The sequence below is a fragment of the Aulostomus chinensis genome, chromosome 17, assembly GCF_037954235.1.
Source record: "Aulostomus chinensis isolate RoL2024-O1b breed Wild chromosome 17, RoL_Achi_v1.0, whole genome shotgun sequence".
NCBI classification, from domain to species: Eukaryota; Metazoa; Chordata; class Actinopteri; order Syngnathiformes; family Aulostomidae; genus Aulostomus; species Aulostomus chinensis.
In genome coordinates, this window is record NC_141336.1 from 10,303,405 (window position 1) to 10,328,026 (window position 24,622).

The following is a 24,622-nucleotide window of genomic DNA, read 5'->3' on the forward strand; positions in this document are numbered from 1 at the left end:
ATATTTTGGCACAAAGGCTGACAAGTGACATTTTCCACTCTTGAAATGGTTAAAACCTCAAAGAGCTTCATATGGACACTACCCACATTATGAGAGCAAGCATTTATGGTAATGCCACTAAATTTTTACAAAAGGAAATCAATTTTAATCTTGATTTAAAGTAGTATCATAAACAAAACAGAATACAAATGGAGATAAATTAGCTTAGATGTATTTGATATAAAACATAAGCAGCCAAAGCTTCCAGTAATAAAAAAGGGTTTGTTAGTTTTCAGGAAGGAAGTTGGAACATTACTTTTTTCTTAAGTTGGTTGCAGTCTTTGCCTTTCAGTAAAGAGCTCTTTTCCCACTAGGGAGCAGTGTAAGTTTCCTTTGAATTGTGTTTTAACAAAAAGGACATAAATCAAAGCAGTTTGTCTGTGTAGTAGTGGTCCAGTTTCTAAACCAGTTACAGCCTGTTTGTAATGACTAAAGATTTCTTGGAAAACTTGGATCACGCTCAATATTTGGAATTTCAACACAAATTAATAAAATCAGCATGTGTCTTTATGATTAGTCATTGTCAAAAACTCTTTCATGATATTCAGATTTATACTGACAAAATGTGACTCATCTCCCAAATTCACAAAAGGAAATAATGGAAGGAAGGAAATTCAGGGTGACTTAATAACTATGACCGAGGGCACAAGGAAGAAGAGGAAACACAAAGGTTTACAAGCAGATGATGGAGAAATAATCACTTTATAGTTTCTAAAAGTGGTATAACTTCTATCTCATGACAATTATCGTGTCTGTAAAGCCACACTACTTTTTAGCACAATAATAAATACAAGTAGAGGAGCAATCTAAGAGCATAAACAAATGATTTCTAATCTATAGAATCAGCAACATCATACATGACTTGATATAATTTCAGGTTATTAGAAAATGTTTAGGTTGTTAGTTAGGTATCAAGCCACATTTAAGAGAATGTGCAATTCTACACACTTATAGATATGGATTTATAGTTTCTTCTTTATTATAAAAAAAATTCTCCCAGTAAAATTCCAAGAGAAATAGATACAATTTTAAGGGAGTATAATTTCTGGCATTACGCCACATTGAAGGGGATATGTAATTCTGCACTCTAATAGATATGAATTCATAGTTTGTTCTTTATTAGAAAAAAAAAACCATTTGAGTAAAATTCCATAAGAGGGTATAATTTCTTTCAATCTAAAGGGTATAGTTGAAAATGGCCCCTTGGTCTGCACTTTTAGCAATAATGGTCCCAAAATGTAACTGGTTCTTCTTGGGTCAAGCTGCACCACGCCGCCTAGTTTCATGGACATCGGCGAGAGCTGACAGATGAGCTAACAAAATACAGGGAAAACATTACCCCATAGCTGGAGGTAAGCAATAATAATAATAGATATCATAGTGTCCCAGTCATGCTTATGCTAATCTAATAATATGTAGGTCAAAATTACATGAGCCCAGATTTGTACTTCTCTCCAGTTCCTTGAGTGTAAATATTCAGCAACCGTTGTAGTTGTTGTTGTAATACTGCTGGAATTAAAACCGCTTTTAAAAAAGGTTATTGCTAATGTTTTCCTTACTTTCTCTCTGTCTCTGGAGTGGATGTGGTGCTGCTAAATCCAAGGGATTCCTTAGAGGGATGAAAGAAATATTAATGTGAAAATATACACATGCACAAGTACAATCATCTGAGTCGTGAATGTTATTCCAATATTAGTTAAATAATTTTAAATAGTCAAATACACTCTTTCCATTGGAATCATGCTATTTCCAGCATAAATTTACAGAGAAGTAGCATAGAGTAAAGGCTAATTACCATTTAATAAAAGAGGAATTTCAGCTTATTAAACTTCATAATACACATCCAAAATCCACCTCTGTGACATTTAACCAAACTTTTGGATCTACTTCCTAACACTTCATGAGAGCCTCAAGGTCAGCACAGTGCATCACAGTTGGTGAAATATTACTTTTGCCGTCTGGTGCCTCTGTTTTTTTTCTGGATAATCATGACAAAGCAATTCCATGGCCTCTTATCACCGTGTCTGCTGACGCACAGAGGAGGAAGTAGCCTTCTCCAGGGGTCTGACACACTCCCACGCTGGACACTCACCTGGATCTGAGAGCGCAGTTGCAGTGATGTGGCTGCTGAGTCAACCTTTCCCTGAAACACACAGGCAGGGGAAGCGGAGGAGTAAATTATAGTGTCATTATAACACACAAATAGTAATAATATTCAGCTGACTGAATTGGTCAACCAACAATATGGTTTCATAGACTGTGATCACTGCAGTTGCTCTACTAATAACATAAATGAATGTCATAAGCTGTCTCAGGGGCTATCTAATGTTAAAATTAAAGAAAAGACAACAAGAAAACAATTTTACAGCTTTAGCTAACTGTCTGCTGGCTGTAACTTCATAATAAATGGGCAGATATAAGTGTGGTCGCGATCTACTTAATGTCAAACTCCATTGAAAAACCTTGTGGTTAAAAAGCAAAATGGCAGCAGAAATAAAATACCCAAAACAATTATGTGTTGAGCCACTGGATTATTTTTTGATGATCCAAGGCCCTGACTAACAAGACTATTTACCATCTCTGTATCTTGGACTACTCTGCGTTTTCGCAGCTCCTCCATCCTTTCACACACGTCGGAAAGGGAGGTGCCGTAATACCGAGAGTACTCCTGAGCCAGGTCATCAAGGTTCCCCACCGAGCCATCCTGAAAGACAGAAAGGGATTGGGCAAGATGCCAAACAGCAGGCAAACACTGTAAACACAAACCACTGTCATGATAAACCATTGTTTTAAGCTTCAATGGGGGTCACCAGCAGCACACAGGAGACACAGAGATAAAGCTCAAGGAGGGTAAAGGCATGAGAGACATCCAGCTGTGATATTGCCCCTGTCTTCACCAGCCTGTTGTTTTCCTGCCCAGTGACCCTTTCCTCCTCCTCAGACCTGACCCTGGTCAGAGGAAGCGCCGCGTGACGCAGCTACGACTCCCAGCCAACTCTTTTACAGTTATCAGGAGTCAGCATGAGAGGCCACAGTTCAGTTGACCATAAATCTCAAGCAGCAGAATGACACAGTCAGTCCAGCTCTCCTGGATCTAACCCCATTTTAGAGTCCTACAGTTGTCTCACCTGAAGTTATGTGTGTCTTACAGTGTGGGAGGAACACTAAAATAATCAATTAAGACTGTTTATGCTAGTTGTTTCCATATCAAGGATTAACTTTGCGGTATTTGGACCATTTTTACTTTTAATTATTTTTGATGAGCATCCTAGATTGTGTTTACTAAAGAGAGCCTCACAAACAAAAGACAAACCTAGGGTGCCCGTATTTTGATTACCAAAAACAGGGACACTCAACTTGGCAATGACATATTCAAATGACACTTGAAGTTTACTGAAAGATGCCTTATAATTTCCATACATTTAAAGTATGCCTCCTTTGTATGGATAGAAAATTGTTATATCACAAAAAACAAAATAAAATAAAACAAAAAAATAAACCAAACAAACAACAGGATGCCCAGAACAGGACGTGAAAACAGAACAAGTCCTTGAAAAACAGGACGTTTGGTCACCCTAGACGAACCTCTTATTTTGATTAAACATTCACTTTTTTCCTGGGTTTTCGATAGTTATATTAATTGGAGATCAACAATTTAAATCTGTCAAAACATTGTCAAATGCCAATTTCTATTCACCTGATAACTGTTACCTATTTAACGAGAGGGTACTCTGAGAGGACATAGCCTGTCAAGCAATATCAGCCAAACCCAAAGTGAAAAAAAAAATGTAATTTTTGCTACCTTGAATGGATCAGGCCTAATATTTGATTCCTCCGCAGCCCACGTTACACCTGTACGCCACATTTGGTGAAAATAGACCTCACAGTTTTATCGTAATTCTTCAAAAAGCCAGACAGAGACTGCACCACTGCAAACATGACCTCCTGTAAGGTTAGAATTATTCCCTCCAGATATGTGAGTGATGAGACGTGTGTGATACGAACAGCACATCTGCCATGTATCTCGTGCAAACTAGAGAGACAACAATTTCAGTCATTCATGATGACTTTCGCAGAGAACTGGACAACAAAACAAAACACAACTATTTTTTCAAAGAGTCTTTTGCAGTTTACAACAGAAACATGTATGAGTCCAGCTCTATCTGTCATCATCAGCCATCCAACTTGCCCCTAAACTGTTTCATGGATTATAATTATTATTATGCTTCACACATGTAATATCCTGTAGGTATGCAAATGAGCCTGCTGTAAATAGTCCTCTCTCTGCAGTGAAAAGTATTACTGTGGGCTCACTTGTCCTGTGGCATGATGACTGGCTCAACTGTCCAGAAAACAAGGCCATTCATTTTCTAAATGACATGCCCTCAGGGAGAAAATGGCTTTAAAATCTAGCTGCTTTTCATACTGCCAAGAAACGAGGCTGAAGCGGTCTGAGAGGCTCTGGGACGTGCCTAGCTGCGGCCACTCTTCCACTCCAGACTGCCACTGATCCACATAAACAGTCTATTGTGACACAGCCACATGATACTGCATTGCCCTAAGTGCTTATTAAACACAGCACATCCCTGTTTCACTTAAATGTACACAAAGCTTCAACATAAGGAATACACAGTGACCTGGATATGCCATCAAACAATCGAAATTTCAATTCATCCTTACGAAATGAGAGTTATGGGAAAATATTCCCCGTCTGCTTTATATTTCCTCTGTCTCCAAATTAATGGTCTGTAAGCCAAAACTACAGCATGAGACATCAACCACAGAGGCTTGAAAAGGAGAGTTTGGTGTCACATTTCTCAGGCGCAGAGCATCTCATAGGCAGAAAAAAGATCCACACGGCCCCAGGGCCCCGAGTGTCTAATCAGTGTTTTTACAGCTCTTCTGTCCTGTCTTACCCATTTAGGGAACTGGACCTGGGTCACAAAGCATCAGAAGGTAATTTGTATCACTTTCACCTGCTTTGATTCTAAGATGTTCTCATGTAGATATTGTCTTGTCTCAGAAGTCAACATCAAAACCACCACTGACAAAGGTCACAAAGTCACAATTCTAGGATCGATTTCAGCATTAATAGATGACACCACTTACACATCAATTCCACAAACTCCCTTTTGACCGGTGGTGTGTTTTTCTCCCAGAAAATACTTTAAATTCCATATATCCCAGATAATACCACACATCTGGCCTGATGCAGCACAACGACATTTCTTACTGCTTTGTATAACATATCGTGCACGAGTGTGTGTTTTATCCAATGATTGCAGTGATTGATTAAAAAAAAAAGTTGTTTGTGCCCAACGCCTTCGCATTAAGCTGTTAATCCAACGAAAATTTTTATCAAATGTTGCCATTTCAGAGAAACATGAAAATGTTAATAACATCTCATTATGTGTTGTATGCCAATAGAATGGATGTTTTAAATAGTATTGGGTGATTCTTCCGAGAACAGGTTTTGACTTTTCAGCTTTTGTACTTACTTTTCATTAACAGACAAAGAAAAAAAAATCAATCCCCATAGAGAAAACTTAAAAAACGCGCACTGGACATTTCAAACAAAGCCATATACGTTTAATTTCCCCCTGGAATCTACAGAAAATTACCAGCTATAACCATTGGACCACATTCCAGTGCAAACATAAAAATACACTCACCACAAACACGCATCTGGCTGCCAACACTTGTAGCTACCCGGCACTAGTTGCTCTTCAGTTCCGCCACGCTGCTGCTAAGTGAAAGGCTCCGTTTTGAAAGTAAGTTCAGTTCAGTGAGTGGAGGACAATGCATTCACAAGCGAAGGGGAGGGGTGTACTGACATGAATAAATCGGAGTGAATTTGCTAAGGGGAGGATGGGGGAGTTACAACCACATATGACACTGGTACTGCTGGGTGGGGCGCGCTACTCTCTCCAGCTGTAGTCCACAGAGACTGGCTGACTCACGTATTCAAATAAACCACCACCTATGCTATGTCCTAACGTGCACATGGACGCCACAATATTTATGTCTGCTGTTAGATTAGAGCAGTGCGTCAGGCTGAAGTCGACTGTAAAACGAGTTTCGTGTTGGCCAGTTGTGACTCCCTTTGCTGAGATAGAGGGTTCTCTTGGACCACACTCTTATAAACTCTGCTGACCTGTAATTGTATCTGCCGAAGCGTGTCAGATGTGTGTTTGCGCTGTAACTGAAGAGCGCTTTCACAGAATCCCGTGAACCTTTCCACATGTTTTCTGTATGGTCTAAGCTGGATTCCTATTGTTTTAGTTCATCCTTTCTAACCTCCAGTCCAATATTGTATTATTGGTTTTATACAATCTGAAATATTTCTTGCGCGTCTCAAATGATTTGCTTCGGATTTTAGCTGTTCAACAAGAGAGGCTGCTTGATCTGAGGAATTAATGACAGGAAATTTTATCCTCCTGTGGCAGCGATTTAAAAAAAATCTTTAGCATATCTTACATTCCTTAAAGAGTTTGTGGGCTATGACATTACATACTTTTACTGGCGAGCGTTGAGACGTGGCGTAATACTGGTGTGAGGATGGACATGCTACATTTTGGAGGATACCCCTGGAATTTGTAAGCAACTGACAATGTCGAGTTAAAGTCTCTTTTTTGTTGTTGCACTTTTTATTTAATTTCATGCATGTGAAATTATCCGAATAACTGATCAAGTCAGCAATTGCAATCAAACTAAATAATATAATTCAATATTATACAGTATATATGTATTATTCAGTATAATTTATAAAATATAATTGCCTTTAATAATTGGAAGGAATTTTCTTGGCTGATTTATGGTTCATTCTTGTGTGTGCAAAGTGTGTGTACAATAAAGACCCATTGGTAAGAACAAAACACCATGGAGCTACAATTGATCTAACCTCCTTAGGCTACCTTTGGAATAAAGTTCCCTTCAATTAAGATTGACTGAACATTTGAGGAGGGTCATATAATCTAAGGAAACACATTCACTCTTTCATTCTACAAAATCAGCTCGTGAAAAAAAACATGTCAAGATGATTTACAAAGAGAAAAACCAAAACACTGCTGTGTGTTTATATTACATGTTGCCGCCTTCTTAAAACAATCGCCTTGGTCATTTTTTCAAGTGTCAACACAAAAAACTGGAGACAAAACACCATACGGAGTTGATTTAGGCAAAAACAAAATTGTTTTAAAAAAATGATTTAGGCAATGAGTTTAAGAAGGTGACTGTGTGTGACATGAACATACACAAAAGAGCAGACCGGTGGCCAAGTAGTAAAAATGAATACAACTCAATAGGGAAAAGACACTCAAGATGAAAGCAGGTGAGGAATATTCGCCTACATCATTGTTATATAGCTTTAATAGAGATCTTTTATAAGTGTGAATTAAAAACACAATGAGCCATCAAGAACGAGCATGTCAATGTCAAAACATTGAATTCGCTCTCCAATCTCTCTGAAGACTACTGTCTCTGCACCAGTAGGTGGCAGCAAACAATAACTCAACATCTTTCAACTGCTGGCTGACGCGCCAATGACAGAGAGGCACTGGTAAGATCTAAGTGAAACCTCTCGGTCGGGTCATATAAAAAGATTCTCTGTGTGCTCAGGTAACTGTTATTTTTGTCTTCCAGCTAAATGCTCGTGGGTGGAAATTAGCTCACAATTGTATGGTGCAATATGACACGGTCGCTGAACAAAATGAACATACTAAACAAATCAAAATTCGAATACAGGAGTTAGAAGATGCAACAATAGGAATTTCCTCTGCCCATTGCTATGGCCTTCGTTTGTCTAGAACATTAAGTAAGTGTCAGTGTGGTGACCTCATTTGGCTCTAGCAGTGGTCAGATTAAGTGTGGAAAGCTCTCATTGAAATCATGACCTTCCTCTCTAATCTTCATCTTTATCAACTGACTCCAGAACAGCAAGCAGCACCCAGAGGAAGTAACAATAATAGTGTCAGATTTGCGGTAGGAGGCCGCAGATTATGTTGATCTACAGATGGATGGAGGTTGCGTTCTGCATATGGTGGCGAAGGACTGATGCAGCTCATGCCAGAAAGAGTGAGTGTCCATCTGGGTTCAAAGCGGTGGGCTGCTTGTCAACTCAGCGCGCAGGTGGAGTCAGAGATGGACACCGTTCCTCCCTGGCAGCCAACTCCTCTCCTATAATCATCAAAGCTCCTGAATCTGTCGACTCCCACCTGGAGTCCTGAGCACCCATCTGAGTTTTGATCTCTGTGGATATTACACTGTGCTCCAGAGAGCGACTCCAAGGCCCTGTTCAGACCTGACACTAACATGCCTCCTGAGCGAGTCAATCAAACGTTGACAGGGGTGAGCACAACCAGGATCCTCTACAGCAAGAAAAAAAACATATATGGACACTGCACATTTTCACACGTGAGCGAGGGTCTAACACGCAGCACGTAAATAATACAAACCGTTGCGGGTAAATGTTCTGGTTAAAAGCACTGATTGGACCACTCACAGAGCATGTTCATGTCAACAGGAGCAATGTGTCTGGGAAGAGACTGGTACCTCGTATCAGGTATCACATTATACGCAAAAAATCCAATATGTGTAGTTCACACTCCAAATATACTCTATCTACTGGAGTAAATCACTGTGATCTACAACAGAGGCTCTGAAAGTGGAGCGCTAGAATCCCTGAATTCACAGGCGTTTCACACAAGGAAGCTGGCACAGCATCATTCATATCATCAATAATTTTAATAATAGCATAATACTTGTTTCTGATAAGGTATTTCGCAGTTGAATTTTCTTAAAAATAAAAAACCTACATATTTATAATATACATGAAAAATCTCAACAAAAGTACATTAAAATATCAATCAATGTTCATCAATTAATACAAATTCAAAGATATTTCTAATTTACAATCAAACAAGGGTCAAATTAGTGATGCTGGATCAACTTTCTTGTGTTAGGCTTCTGAATATGAGCCCAAGGTTTGTAAGAGAGTCTACTTTGAGGTCAAGAACATTACAAATTCTCAGTGCGCCCAAGGGCCCAGTCTATGTGGATGGACCTACAGAGAACGAATGAATGAAAGAAAGATCAATTGAAGGCAAAATGTACTGAGAATGTTAACCCCTAACACGAGTTGCAAGCGGAGTTCAGAGACCCAGGGTCTGATGATGAGGGTCATTCTGGGACAAGCATGGTGTCAATCTCACATACTCGCTGAACAAAGAATAACTTGATAGATCTTCATTATCAAGGACTGCAATTCACAACTCTGCTCTCACTTTTCAACCACACACAGAGAACTTGAAGTCCATCTTCAGTGCAAATGAGACTCGAGATGCTTCCTTTTTGAACTAGAGTGGAACAAAAAAGAATTAAATACAAAATCGATTTTTCACAGTGGAAGAAATGAACTTCCAACCAACATTACTGGATGACAGTTTGTCAGGATGTATAACATGAATGGAGACGGTTCCCAAAAGCAAACTGAAAACATTGACGTCTTCTGATCAGATCATGTCCCCAATGGAAAAATACAGCAGATTAAAAAGGTTGTAAGTGAAAGTCTAAATAAGATTAAGAAGGCTGGCAGGTGCCAAGGGCCAAACCTTTTGTCTAAAGTACTAAATTTTCAAACTATATAGAGTGCGACGGGATTGGCACATTTCTTGTTATTGGAATCCTTAGAGATGGCACAGTGGTGCAATGGTTAGCGCTGTCGCCTCACAGCAAGAAGGTTCTTGGCTTGAGTGTGTTGTCTTTTTGTGTTGAGACTGCATGTTCTCCCTGTGCCTGCGTGGGTCCTCTCTGGGTACTCCGGCTTCCTCCCAAAGGACCTTTCAAAGACATCAAGAGATGACGGGGCTAATTGGATTCTCTAAATTGATGGTAGGTGTGGCTGTGACTGTGAATGGTTGTCTGTCTATACGTGTTGGCCCTGAGATGGACCCTGGATCCATCCAGGGTGAACACTCTCTCAGGGTGCTGGGATAGGCTCCAGCCCCCCCCCCCCCCCCGACCCTTAACAGGATAAGCAGAAGACAATGGATGGATGGAATCTTTATTGGTATCAGCAGATGTTCCTTCCAGTCAGGTCAGAACTGAAGAACTGAAACTAAAATCTAAATCGGTGCATCTGCAATCATCAGCTTAACCCTAAAAGAGAGAATAGCAGCTGATATATAGCTAGAACAAATTTTTACTCCATAGTACAAGTATCTGCCCCCCCCAAAAATCCTGTATCAGTCAGGTTTTATACTGTAGGCTTCAGAAAGAGCTCAGCCATAAAATGCTGCATAATTTGAATCTATTAGAGCAAAAGCACCCTGCAGCTTCTGGATTGTCCCTATTCCTTTGGGCATGGTTAATGCAGCAGCACAGAGATCAAATACAGAATCATTGCCTTTAAATTTCAGTTAAATTACATGCATAAAAATTTTGTGCGTATATAATCCACTCTGGATGGTGTGCTTTTGTGGAGAGAAGAGGCCTGTAGACTGTTCCCATTCCATGGAGCATTATTAATTTAGTAGCACTGAAAGGAAATAAGGAGACTTCCACTTTCAAATTCACCACCATTCTCATTTAGAAAAACTGTGTATTCCTTAGTTTAAAGAGACTCTGAATGGTTCTGCATTTGTAGTGAAGCAGCCTGTGGATTGTTGATATTCTCTGGACCATATTTAATTCAGAGGTGCTGAAATCATCTCATGTGTCCCCCACCCCCATAATTTCTCTTGTGTGAATATATCCCCTGAGACATGGAAGAGAGCCTGCACTTTCTTACTTCTCCTGAGAGACAATGCAGGAGCCGTGGACAGCTGTCAATCATGCAACATAAGATTATGGAGCCCGAGAACGAGTGGGGATCTACTTGATGTGAAAACCAAGTGAAGCTGTCCAATCATGCAAGCTAATATGTTCAAGAAATGATGAATACAAATTTCCATGTGAAAAAACATGCAAATTCATTCAAGTAAAAAAAAACAAAAAAACACCACGGCAATCAATGACGTTGAGTGAAGTCCAACAGTCTCCTGGGGACTGATGCGAAAATGTTGACAGTGATGTCTGCTGGGGAGGTTGGGCAGTTTACTGCTGCCTTCATTTGATCTTAATTCAGAGTGGTGCGGCTGCACACAACATACTTGATCTTAATCCAGCGGTGACATATGTTGTTCAATAAACATGTGAACACATTTTCTGAGGACACAACCAAAACTGTTGGGAAGTAAAGAGGTATTCATCAGATTTCTCTGACACACTTCACCCCCAGTGTCTAGTCTGCATCTCTGCCAGACTTGCCAGTTGGCTCTCCCCTCTGGGAGATCTGTTTCTCGGAGAGCTGCATCTTAACACTGAAGTGATGTACTTCAAAGGCTCAGAAGACCACACTGGATGATTGCACATGCCTCTTTTGACAACCACAGACGTCCCAGCAGAGCTGATAACAACATCTCCCGTCCAACTCAATTTGCCTCCTCCTCTGAACTCTCAGATGTTCTGTCTCCTCCGTTGTCATTCCAAGGGCATCTACATTACAGCTGCTACATCCATTAATGGATGCTAACCGCAGCTAGCCAGGCATGCTCTGATAACATAAGAATTGCATGAGGATCTAAAGTGAACCTGTATACTGGATATAAAGTATGTCAAGATCCACAAGAGATTTCTTTTTCATTGCTTGACGTTTGTCCACGGCAATACAGTTTTTTCACTAACGCTTAGGCTAAAAAATATATGACATTATGTAAATCATATGTTTCTCCATGCATAATCACCCATTGAAATTGATCTCACGCTCAGTATTCGAAACTTTTCTGGGCCCCGCATCTGGCCAAACAGCCACTGACAGGTTTCAATCAATTCACCTCATTAAAAATACACGCTGTTACACATGTACTTTTCCAACTCCAGCCCAAGCACAAGACGTGTTCACGTCACACTGAAATGTCAAAAAAGTGTTACATTTAATCGGTTGTTTAAGCCCAAAGAGCTTATCCTTTTTCGAACATCCTTAGTAAGTGTGCGTATGCCTCAATTATCAAAAGTAAGACTGTTAAAAACTGTAAAAGTCAAAGAGGTCAAACTTTCATTCAAAATGTCTGAAGGGCGTCTTGTAAAAATATCATATAGACTTTAATAATGCACGATGCTTAAAGTGTATTAAGTCAAGCAGAGACACTCTGGAATATAGAATTAAATAATTAAATTCATTAATTTTAAACAATGTCCCTGCAATAGAACCATAAAATTCACACGATACATAATGTGCTGCTTTATGTCATTCAAATTAATTGCAAACTTGTGTTTACAATAGAATATTTGTGCTATCACCACATCAATGACTGACAGAATATTATCAGATTATTATTATTATTATTATTAGATTCGATTTTTATGATCAGATTTCTTTAAGGATCATGTTTATGATATATGGGTCAAAATATGATACTGTAATTTTTGGGGATATAATTAATTCATGATACATATAACAGTAAAACATGTAATTTAGTGCTTGTCAATATGACTTCAAATGAAAACTACTTTTATGTCAAACTTTTACCCTGATTATGAATAATGAAGGATTTTTAAAATACATTTTCTACACTGTCCAAACAGTTCTTTGACAAGCTCTGTACTTTAAATATGCTGAACTACTGCGTGAGAGTATGAACCAAATTAACCCTTAGAAAAGTCAGTGAGAGGTTTTAAATGCTGCTTTCTGATACATTTCTCTTTTACTTAAAAGCCCAGCCCTGGCTGATTTAATTGTAGTTTTGTTTTTTGTGATCTGTATGATGTCAATCAGAGGATAGCTTGTTGGTGGTGCTGTAGAAGGTCTCAATGTCATTCAGGGCTCGTCTGCATTCCTTGGTCACCAGGGTGATAGCACTTCCTCTTCATCCAAACCGACCTCCTTGACCAATCCTGTGAAGGTAGATCTCCTTCTTTGTTGGGAGGTCATGATTTATGATCAGCTACACCTGCTGAACAATGATGCCTCTGGCCACAATGTCCCTTGTGATCAGGACCCTGCTGGATCTTGAGCAGAACTCCCTCATGATCAGTTCCCTCTGGCTTTGATCCATCTCTGCCTGAAGCACAGAGACAGTGAAACCTCTGGCCTCCATTTGCTGAGTCAGCCATCAGTGAAGTTTGATCAGATTTCAATCTTAATGCGTTTAAAGTGTGAACGAGAAGTGGACTTTAGCTGAATAACTAATCTGTTATGTTTGTTGTGCAGCCGCTAGCACGTAACACACTGTTTAAGCCTGTTGCAGTGTTTCCAGGCGACTGAATCATCATCTTCATCTGTAGAAACCCACCATGTCTACCTCCCCCCTCTAAACATGAGCCAAAACTAAAAGTGTTCGGTCTTTGAAGGAGAAGAGCAGCACACTGCAGGCTGAGGAGGGTGCTCCTCATTTACAACTCAAGACAAAATGCAGCATGCTGTGGCATGAGACACAGTTATAAGTTTTATCTCATATAGGGGAAACTGTAAGAGTAATATTTCCTGTAATTATTTTAAAAAAATTACTTTGAAGAAGAGTTCCTTTTGATGTTTTTAAATTGTGTCAACCATAGGACAAAAAAAAAAAATCTTGCCAAGAAAAATTGTTTCCTGATCCCCCACTTAATCATGTGCTACCACATTTTAAATCAGCACATCCTTACTGCCTGAGTTTTGCTCTCCTTATTTATAACACGTAGTTTCCTTATCTTTTATGTACTTTCCTCTGCTATTCATCTATTTTATTTCTTTTTGCTTCATATTAGTTATTTCTTCACTATTGAATCCTTGTCAGCCTATAGCTTCAGATTACAGTCAAATGCCTCCATTTGCTTCATGATGCATGAAAAAAGCCATCATACTGTATTATGTCACAGACCCCATTTGCTGGAGACCTAAATTAAGAATCTGCATTTGTATATTGAATGTGGATAACAAGAATAGGTATAAGATGCTGGCTTTCATTCTTTGGAGGTGAAATCGAGGCCATGACAGGGCGTAGAAAATGAGACAGGGCAGCTGCACAGAGAGTCAGAGATGGAACAAAATGAATGGTTGTTCCTACTGCATGGATGAGCCAGTCACAAACAGAGTAGCATAAATGTTATTATTCTATAATATTCATTGTGCATTTGAGTACAAAAATATCTTCCTAATGTTGTTCCAAAAGGGATTGTCCTTGAAATATTACGACGTGAAAATGACATCACACTCCTCTATGATTACCATAGCCCGGCAAAGATTATTTGCAGCTAATGAACACAATATTATAATCAGCCAGCAGAAAAATCCTTGGATGAATGCAGAAACAACTGCGGCCCCTAGATCTGTTCAGAGGAATTTGGCAGTGTTATTATGAGTGGAGAGAACTAAACGAGCTTGGTGGCTGAATGTTTGTTTGCATTTAAATTGCCATTGCAAATGTCTGGATCCCGATCATGATACCATATAATGGGACACTCCCAACAGAAATAGTAAAAGCTCACACGGAATAATTTTTTTTTAAGTATTGTTTTCATTTGATGCCATATTTCCCATATCATGGTGTCTACTTAAGACATATCAATCATTAATTTGTATTCATATAAATAAAGTAGCAGTTGCTGTAACCACTGTATCTTCATGATAAACTGTTAAATGGAAGTGGAGACGAATCAGTGATACTGCGTGCCGTATCTATAACTACTAAAACCCTACAGGAAGGTCATTTGCCAACTGTGGCTGTGGCGTGGGACATGAAGGAAAACTTTAAATGCTCTTTCCATCCTGCAGACCAAGCAGATACAATACATGTCATTCCGCTTCCTGTCATTCCTCACAAAAATGCACACACTGCATTTCTTTGTAGCTTCCCTATTGCGACTCTTACCACAGCACTCACATCCTATCCACACCTCGCTGTGCTAACAAAGGAATAGAATTCTCCTAAAAACAATTGCCATCCAAGTATGCCAAATTTTGTCATTAGATATAAACATTTCTTATTTTAGGAAATGCCATTTTAGCAAAAATTTGTGAATCATGGCTATGGCTGAAATGCAGGCGGGTCCATGAGAGCAATATGTCTCGTTGTGTTCCACAGTCACAGTAGGATGACGAAGAGAAGTGGCTCTCAATTATGTGGCTCGTTTATTAAAAAAAGGCACTGCCAGTAACGAGCACCTGTCCTGTGCTAGGTCCTGCTTTGATGTGCTTCAACACGTTGTCAACAAGCATGACTCTATGACCTGACAACCAATCAGGGCTCAGCATGCTAAGTGGACCAATAACCAACATCATATCCAACAATCTGTTTTCCTGTAGGCTGAAACACTACAGTTCCTTCTCTGTATTTTCAAAATATTTTTCTCTAAACCTTAAAACAGTTAAATAAACAAGCTTATCATACCAACACCAAGTAGATTCAACAAAACATTTTGTACATCTTTTCAGTTACATTGTTTTCTTATATTTATCTGAAAAAGCTTCTTGAGTCCAACTGTAAATCCAGTCTGTCAGGTAGATGTCAGATTCTGACAGCACGCTGTCTCACAGCGGATGGATTGTCATGTCTTTGGGGTGAGGGAGTTGGTGACCCCACGAGTTCATCATCAGAACCTACATCATAATAAAAACTCCCTCCTTTATCTGCACCTGTTCAAGGTGGAGGAAGCTCACCCCTGGATTTCACACTGAGCATCTGATTCACATGTCTTTACACAACATTCCCATTTATGTCAACCATGTAAGTGACTGGACCCAGAACATTTGGGATAACACCATCTAACCATTTCTCTCCTCCCCTGTAGTTTCTTACTAAGACCTGCTGACCTGCAGGAAAAGTCCTGAATGACTAGGGTTTAGTACTATTCTTAACAGTACACTTTGGCTGCAGGGCCTGCACTTGGGATTTCAGAAGCGTCAGTCTGGTTCTGACCTGTCTCTTTAAGAAGAGCGAGGCGGGTGTCTTTCCTGTGCTGGTGTGTGGTGTGTCCTTCAACCTTATAAAAAAACTAGCAAGACAGCGCTGAAGTGTCTTGTTACCCCCTGATCAATTCTTAGCTAGCGCCCTCTTGAGGTTCTGGAGGTGCCTCTCTGCTAACCCATTTGAGGTACGCTGGTGATTTAGTACGTCTTACTCTGTTTAACTGTAGAAAGGTTCCAAACTCACGAGAGGGAAATTGAGGTCCATTGTCTGTTACGACTTTCTCTGGACATCCCAAAGATGAAAACAGATTCCTGAGTACCTCAATAGTCTTAGTAGAAGTAGTGGTATTCATAGGGATGACTTCTGGCCATCTTGAGTAAGCATCCATTACTATCTGCTTGTTCTCCTCTGCAAAATCTAAATGTATTCTCTCCCATGGACTCGCATTCAATCTCCATGTGTGCACTGCGGCGGTAGCAGGCATGCTACGCTGCTACATATCTCACAACGACTCACTTCTGTCTCTAAATCATCACAACAGCGTAGATTTAGGGGGGTTTACAGGGTACAAGTCCCCCCCCCCCCAATATTTACCAAAGGTGAATTTGCCCCTCCCCAAAAATACCATGAATAATACCTACTTCACCAAAATAGGCTTTTATAATAGCACAAAGGTTCTAAACAGTCATATTATGCGTTAGATATAGCTTAAATTGTTTTCAGAAAATTCATACACCCCTCTTTTGGAACATACCATTTTTGTCGCTAGGCCGGCCTTTTCCAATCTTCCGCTGCACTTCCCTTTCGCGAGCAGTCAGGTCTGGCAACTATATGGAGTAGGAGCTACCCATCTGATGATGTAAGTTCTGAATTCCCTCAGAAATCCTTCAAAATGTCCATAAATCCAACTCTCCCCAGTATAAAATTGCACCAGGAATCGTTTGCAACCATCCATGGAAAGATGAGACCTTCCATTTTTTTGTTATAACCCAATTTTAATAATCGCAATTCTGTAAACACTCACTGACTCACTGAAACAGATGGACCCAACGTTAGCTAGCTACAGTAAAGTTACCAGTACTTACTTAAGTGTTTACAAAATCCGATGTAATAAATCGGAAGGATTTTTGCTTCAAAGTGATCAGACTTGGGTCCCCCCTCTGTGTTGGAGTAACATTGCTAAGTTAGCTAGCTAGACTAACGTTAACTAGCTTAGCCCGGTTTTGGGTAGCCCTGTCAGTGCATTGCCTGGGCTACCTTGTCACAAGCCATTGGTGGTAACTGTGTGAGTTTACCACCGACGGCTATCTTCTAACGTCTAGCTACTCTTACTACTGGCAATTTGTCTTTTTTTCAATAGACCTACAAATGGTAACACTAATTGTGCAGTGAGTGAGTGTGCACATACGATACAGTCGATTTGTGTGCGCATACCGGGAGTGGCAGGATTGAATCCTGGCGGCGTGCCTGATGAAAGGGAAAATGGGTGTCTAAAAATCCACGGAATGCAGGAACTTAAATGTATGAAACTAAAAATTTTTAACTCAAACCTTTTCCTCAAGTAAGGCCTAATGTCATGCTGTTTTGCCTGAGTCAGCGCTGGATCTTTCTCTGTTTCCTGCGCCACATCTTTAGCTGTGACGGGCAAGTCATTTAAATATGACACTTCGTATACCAGATTTGGTATAGGACATGCGGCGGCTACTCCATATGGCAGTGGGTTGTAGCTATACAAACCCTAGCGTGTATTTAGTCAAGTAGCTTTTGGAGTCTTTCTCTAGCTCCACTTGTTGATAGGCGTGTGATAAATCTAACTTTGTGAACTTGTCACCACCTGACAGTTTAGGTAACGAGTCCTGTTTCCTAGGGATAGGGTATTGATCTGTCACTAATTAGGGATTAATGGTCACTTCATAATCCCCACAGATTCTTCCGCTGTTATCTGTTTTTGGTGTGCACAGGACGGGGGCAGCCCACTCACTGTAGTTGACTGGGGAAATTACTTTCTCTGCCTCCTGTTTACTCAACTGCTGCTCGACTGCCTCTTTAAGTGCATAGGGGGCCGAGCCTGGTTTGCAAAACTTTGGAACTGTTTCTCCCTTCATGTGTAGCCAGCAGACAGAAACACAGAGGAGTACCTCTCACACAACACCTCAACACTCTCAGTGGTTACTCTGTGAACTCTAGACCAGTCTACTTTGAGTTGGCTAATCCAATATCTACCCAGCAGGGAAGGCCTACTACCTTTCACTACCAGTAAGTCTAAGACGTGAGTGTCATCATCATTACATTTCACTTTCACTGTTATTTAACCTCTAAATTCATAGGTTTCTTTGCTGTAGGTTTTAAGTACACAGTTAGCAGGACTTAATTTCACCTTATTAAAACTGCGCTGATACAACCTGTCTGACATCATAGACATTGCTGCTCCAGTATCAACCCCATTTTCATTCTTTCACCATTGATTTTCACATACACATAATATGGCTTTGTTACATCTTTACCAGTATCTAATGCATACAGTTCAGGCCCTTTTATGTTACCACTCTGGTACTTTGTGGTTAACATCTCTGCCGGTGGAGGGGCATTGTGGCGCTGGATTACGTTGGCGTTGTACTCTCTGGTTTCACTGCGCTCTGCTGATGCATCGGTGTCCTTGGTAGAAGCATCCAAGTGCTTTGTCCATTTCCATGGCTTCCCCTCTTTTCTCTCTTCCTGATGGGAGCGGCATTTGTGTCCTAGATCTCCTTTTTTTGAGCACACGGCATGTATAGTCCTTATAGCCACAATCATCCGGTGGTGTCCTCTTCTGCCACGCTGGTAGCGTGGCTTTGTTGGTGGTGCATTGTTTCCCTTCTCGTTCTTCTTTTTGTCAAGCGTGTGTGCCTTGTAGGTCATCTTCTGTGTTAATTGCTGTGAGCTGCTCTCAGTAATTTCAAATGCTTGGCCCATCTCAATGGCTGCTGCCAACTTAAGATCCTTACAGTGTGCAGCAACTAAAAGTCTGTCTCTTAGTTCAGGACACACACACACACACACACACACACACACACACACACACAACACCACACACAAATGGGTCACATAGTGCCTCTTCTAACCAAGCCCCAAATTTGCATGTAGAGGCTGATTTCCTTAATTTGGCTACAAACTCACTCATTGACTCCCCTTCCAGTTAAGTACATTAATGAAACTTGAATCTTTCTGCGATGAAGTTTGTCTTGGGCACAAATCGTTCTTTTAACAGGTCAATCAACTCTGTGAGCTTTGTATCCCCTGGTTTCTTTGATGCACACAATTCCATGAACAATGCGTGTGTCTTTCTCCCTATTACTGTTTGGAAAACTGCCTTGGCTTTATCATCATCCAGTTTCAATCTATTTGCCAACATACACTGTTCTAACCTTTCAAGGTAGTTTTCAAAGTTCTCTTAATTCTCAACGCACTGAAAATCATCGGTCATGCTGAATGTAGCCGTTCTTGAACACATTTCTTCTCCCTCTTGTCACATCGGTAGCACATAGAGTTAGCTAGCTATCTTTGTGGCTAGCACTAACCCTCTTCTTAGTGGAAAATCCCATCCTTGTCGCCAATAACTGTTGTGTTTTACAGTCACATAAACATCATGCCCTACTAAGAAGGATGATGAGAAGAAGTGGCTCATTTATTACAAAAAGGCATTGCCATTAATGTGCACCTGTCCTGTTCTGCGTCCTGTCAAGTTGTCAACAAGCATGACCCCATGACCTGTCAATCAATCAGGGCTTAGCATACTGACCAATAACCAACATCATATCCAAATATGTGTTTTCCTGTAGGCTGAAACATTTCGTGTCTTTTACTAGCTATGGATCTGGGAAACAAAATATGAAGCTCTCAACGACCACAAATAAACTTAGCATGTTTCCTTTGTGAGAAAAACTGCTATCCAACTGATTAGTACTGTAGTGTGGGTTTTTCCCTGTGGAACCAATCTGTGTACTTGCGGTGCCTTGGCCTCCTTCCAGAGTTAGTGTCACCTAACCAGCTGAGGCCCTGTTGAGAGACTAGCCAATTCCTGATAAGACCCAAACCAATGCAAGGAGAGAAGCCAATATCAAGACAGGCCAACACAGTCACTAATTGTATAGTATCATGTAAAAATAATCAATGTTTGTTTTTTTGGTTGAGGCAGAGGCAGATGTTCAGAATAGCCTAGGCGTAAGTAAAATTCCAACACAGTAAATTGATAAACTGGCAAGAAACCAAACAAAGACGAGTTTGAACGAAGACAGATCTTGTTTAAAAATAATCTCAAGTACTTCAAGGGGAAGATTAACATGAAGAACATGCCAAAAGGTAACAACTCCCTCTTCTGTAAAAAAAAAAAAAAAGATAAAAAATTAGCAAATGTTCAAATACACAACCCCTTTTATTTAGAGCTAGAGTAGATTGTCACAGCTGTTTAAAATGAGGCAAGCGTGTGTGATATTGATGCTGATGCCAATTTACGTGTGAAGCCAAAAATAACCATAGAATACAATTATTTCACAATGCTCAGTGTCAACACTTGGCATCATGAGCCCATACACTGAGGGTAAGCAACACAGATGCTGTACAGATGTTAACATCAAGGTTAAACAGTGTGTAACTGATGTTATCATTTGAACTGTAAGAGTTAGTCTCTAAGGGAAGCTCAGAAGCTCAGTCACAACTACAAATAAAGGTGGCGAAAGATGAAGACCAAGCTGCTACTGTGTGAAGAGCAGTTCTAGAGTAATTATACATAGACAGACACACGTCAAATCAAAACCAAAGTCGTAATTACAGAGGTAGAAAAATGTGAAGAGTGAAAAGGGAAGACAGATATCCACTAAAACAGTTTTAGTGACAACGGTTCAAAGATGGCCAGGTCTGTAAGGGAGGAAAATTTGTTTCAGGCATGATGACCGTGAAATTGAAAACTTTTGGCAAACAGATGGGATATTGACCTTTGTTCCACTCAGGTGTTTCACTCAGGTGTTCTGGGACATTCTAATTAGTAAAAAAGACAATTTAAAGGAAAAAAATACATACAATGTAAAATGCAGCAAGGAAATTATGTTTTCTGTGCTATCTCTTTGTCTGTCTGACAGCAGGATTACACAAACAACATTTATACAGGTTTTTTGACTGAAAGACAATGGGTTTTTTCCCCCTAAAATGTGATTATAGAAGCAAAAAAAAGGAGTAACCTCTATCTGTTCTAAAGAGTCCTGATGCTGAGTGACACCAGGATTTTCAAGTGAGAAACTGAACTGGATATTTTTAGGTCAGTTCACAATATTTTCCAAATTTTTGCCACCTCAGACTTCCCCGTGCTTAGTTGCTTCGTAACGTTCATGGTATAAAATTAGAGGTGATAATAACAGTACTCTTCTTTGAGTGAAATGAGTGAAAAATGTTTTAGACAAGGCTGATTTTCCTTCTCATTGGCTGAATTAAACACTAAATTCAAGAGACTATTATTTTCGTGGACAATATTATTTGTTATTTTTGTAATCACTTTGCAAATTTCTAAATAAGTCAAGTTAATTAATTTACATCAGTGGGTGAGCCAATGTGGGCCTCTCTGTATCTCATGTCATCCATGTAAAATGTGTTTCACTTTGAATAAATCTCTCTGGAATGATGACTTTGGAAAGGAACTTTATAAACTGAAAGCCAAGGGTCACTGGGTTTGACCTCTCCCTCTCTGTTTACATTTGTGTTCTTTTCTTCAACTGATTAGAGGTTGGATAGCTAGTGAAGAAAGACCTGAGTGTAGAAGTACAGGGGATGAAATGAGCAATAAAAATACATTTTTATGGTGAGAACAACCTGAAACCCTTGAAAAATTCCGAGACAAAACAAATGATGTACACTTTCAAAAACTGTTTATGGACATTTGAAAAACTTGATCACGTTTCTACACTCTACACATATGGATGATGAAAATGTTTGCAAATTTATTTAAATAGACATGATGCCATGTGTATTTATCAACAATCGACATTTGTAACCTTTTTTTTTTAAATTACAAAAGGTACTGGAGCATGCTTGAGATAGTCGCACAACATTAACTAGAATGAAAATAAATAAATACATACATAAATAAAAACGAAGCTGCTTTGTAACCACAGGTCCATGAAAGACAAACACAAATTTAACCATTTACTATATTTTGAAGGCTGGCAATACTAATTATGTTCATGTTTATTTTGTGCGACAGTGAAAATTCCATATCACATGTGCGTGACAAGATCTGCCGTCAGCCATTTAATATGTTTAGACAGTTTAGCACATTAAAATGAAATAAATCTCTGAGTGGTAAATATTAAACAGAGGATTTGAGCCACAAATAGATGCAGCCTGCCTGCAGGCAGATGCTAGCACATGATAGGGTACGAACAAGTTGTCTTCCAGGAATCCCTGCACTTCAGGCATCACAAATATAACAATTACAGTGGCGAGGAATCTAACTAATATCTCTTTACATTTGTGCTGATTGATGCAATACTAAACAGCACAATTACAGAATGCAACATCTGTGCTCAACCACCAAATAGATAGAAGATATGAGAAATTTGGTGTCACGAATTCAGAGATAAGCTATCAGTCTACTTTGTGTGTTGCACATGTAAATTGTACATTAAAACATAATGTATATTATGATGTTTGAAATGCGTTCATTTGAAATTCAAGTGTTTTATCGTGTGCAGTTAGAGTACGTGTTTATATTTTGTCCTTCTCAGGTCTGTTTTTGCAACTGGGGGCACTATACATGGTGTTTTATTTTGAAATTTAACCAGATATACTATGCTAATCATGTGAAAAGTTTCAGTGCAACTCCATCTGTTTTGTGCAGATTTGAGCGCTGCCCATCAAAAATAGAGCCACCTCTGCATCCAGTGAAGCAGCGGCCCGTGGCGAGAATCCCGTTACTAATCAGAAAGATGTGACACTGACTGGCTGGTTATTAGCATTCTGAAAATCAGCCGATTTCAGTCCCTGGCTGGGCAATCAGTGCATCCCTAATTGTGGAGTATGAACTTGTGAACTGTCTTTAATATTTTTTTTTTTCCCAAGTATGTTGACCTAGACTACGGCAACATACTCCAAAAATGTTTACGGTTTCCTCCATTTCCAGACCCTTCGGATTAAACCCATCGATTTTGTTTAAGAAGAGACTGATAATATAAAAATTATGTAATACATACTAAATAAAAATTACGTAATATATACTAAATAAAAATTATGTAATAAATACTAAATAGCAACCAAAAGTTACTTGGGTTCTAGAACCTAACTTTTTTTCCACAATGTTTTATGAAATTTCACTTTTTACATTTCTACATTTCTAAGAAATCGTCACTTAGATATATGTCCTTAATTTTTCAATCACAAGGAGCACAATATGTTGCTACAACCTTTTCAATGAACTTACATTTAGATGCCAAAAAAAGCTAAGCTGGGTTTACAAAGAGACACAATAGCTGTGTGACATTTAAGAAATTCTCTACAAGATGTTAAATGTCTATTTGAATGATAGTCAAGAAGTGGTATGCAGCTGAATGAAAATCAAGACTTTAATGAGTCAGATCTCTCATTCCAAATCTATTATTTAACATCCATTGGATATGTGGCTAGAGGCATAACTACTCTCACTAGTGAATCACCCAGACACAAACCCGCAAGACATTGGGCCAAAGGCGCAGTGGTATGCTGGTCACACTGTGCCATATGTTGGTTTTTTTTTTAAAAGCTTGTCAACATTAATCCCAAAAAATGAAGAACAAACCAGGAGACATGCCAGCATCTGAAACCTGCTGTATTTCCACAAAGCCAAATCACAACAGAAGTTAACTCAAGGCGGTGAACCCCAGAAATCCAAAACTACCACGGCTGCCATAACTCCTATCCTAGAAGCCTGCAGCAGCCCGGGGCAGCAAGACAGGACACACCAAGTTTGATTGCAGAGGCCAGTGGAATCTCTGACAACCTGCAAAACTTAACTCCTTCAAGGACCAATGAAGACCCATCCATGGCAAAATGTAAAATAACATCAGTGTACAGAATGGTTTCCTTCTAAATGTATGCAAAATTTAACAACATTTTCAGTCCGTCATCCAAAGGTGAATTTTTAAAGTAAACTTAAATCACTAAAAAAAAAAAAAAAATGCAGACTGAAGCAGGGCTGGGCGACATGGCCTGAAACTCCAATTGCAGTATAATCTGAACCATAGAAGGTAGTTGGTATGTATTGTGGTGTATGTTTTTGTTTGTAGACTTTAATATAACTGTTTCTGAAGGGTACCATATGCCCAAAAAACAAGGCATAGTTTTTTTTCTAAACACAAAATAGACAAGAATATTTCCTCCAGAAGATTTATTTTGCAAAACTTCAATTCCATCCTTTTAAGGGTTGGGGGTCCAGGAGCATTATCCCAGCTGCCTTCCGGTGAGAGGTGGGGTTCACCCTGGACAGGTCGCCAGTCCATCACAGGGCCAACACATATAGACAGACAACCATTCACACTCACAGTCACACCTACAGTCAATTTAAAGTATCTGATTAACCTAGTCTGCTCTTTCATGTCTTTGGACTGTGGGAAGAAGCCAGGGAACCCACGCAGGCACAGGGAGAACATGCAAACTCCACA

The 24,622-nt window shown here is 39.6% G+C and overlaps 1 protein-coding gene across 1 annotated transcript in view; it reads right to left on the reverse strand.

Annotated features, from left to right (window-relative positions):
* Positions 1-24,622, reverse strand: part of sash1b (SAM and SH3 domain containing 1b) — a 54,503-nt gene that overhangs the window by 9,283 nt on the left and 20,598 nt on the right. Inside the window, exons 2-4 of the mRNA XM_086181975.1 lie at positions 2,615-2,743; positions 2,132-2,182; positions 1,599-1,648 (exon numbers count right to left, since the gene is read on the reverse strand). Coding sequence (XP_086038101.1) covers positions 1,599-1,648; positions 2,132-2,182; positions 2,615-2,743 — 230 coding nt within the window. The remainder of the gene's footprint in view (positions 1-1,598; positions 1,649-2,131; positions 2,183-2,614; positions 2,744-24,622) is intronic.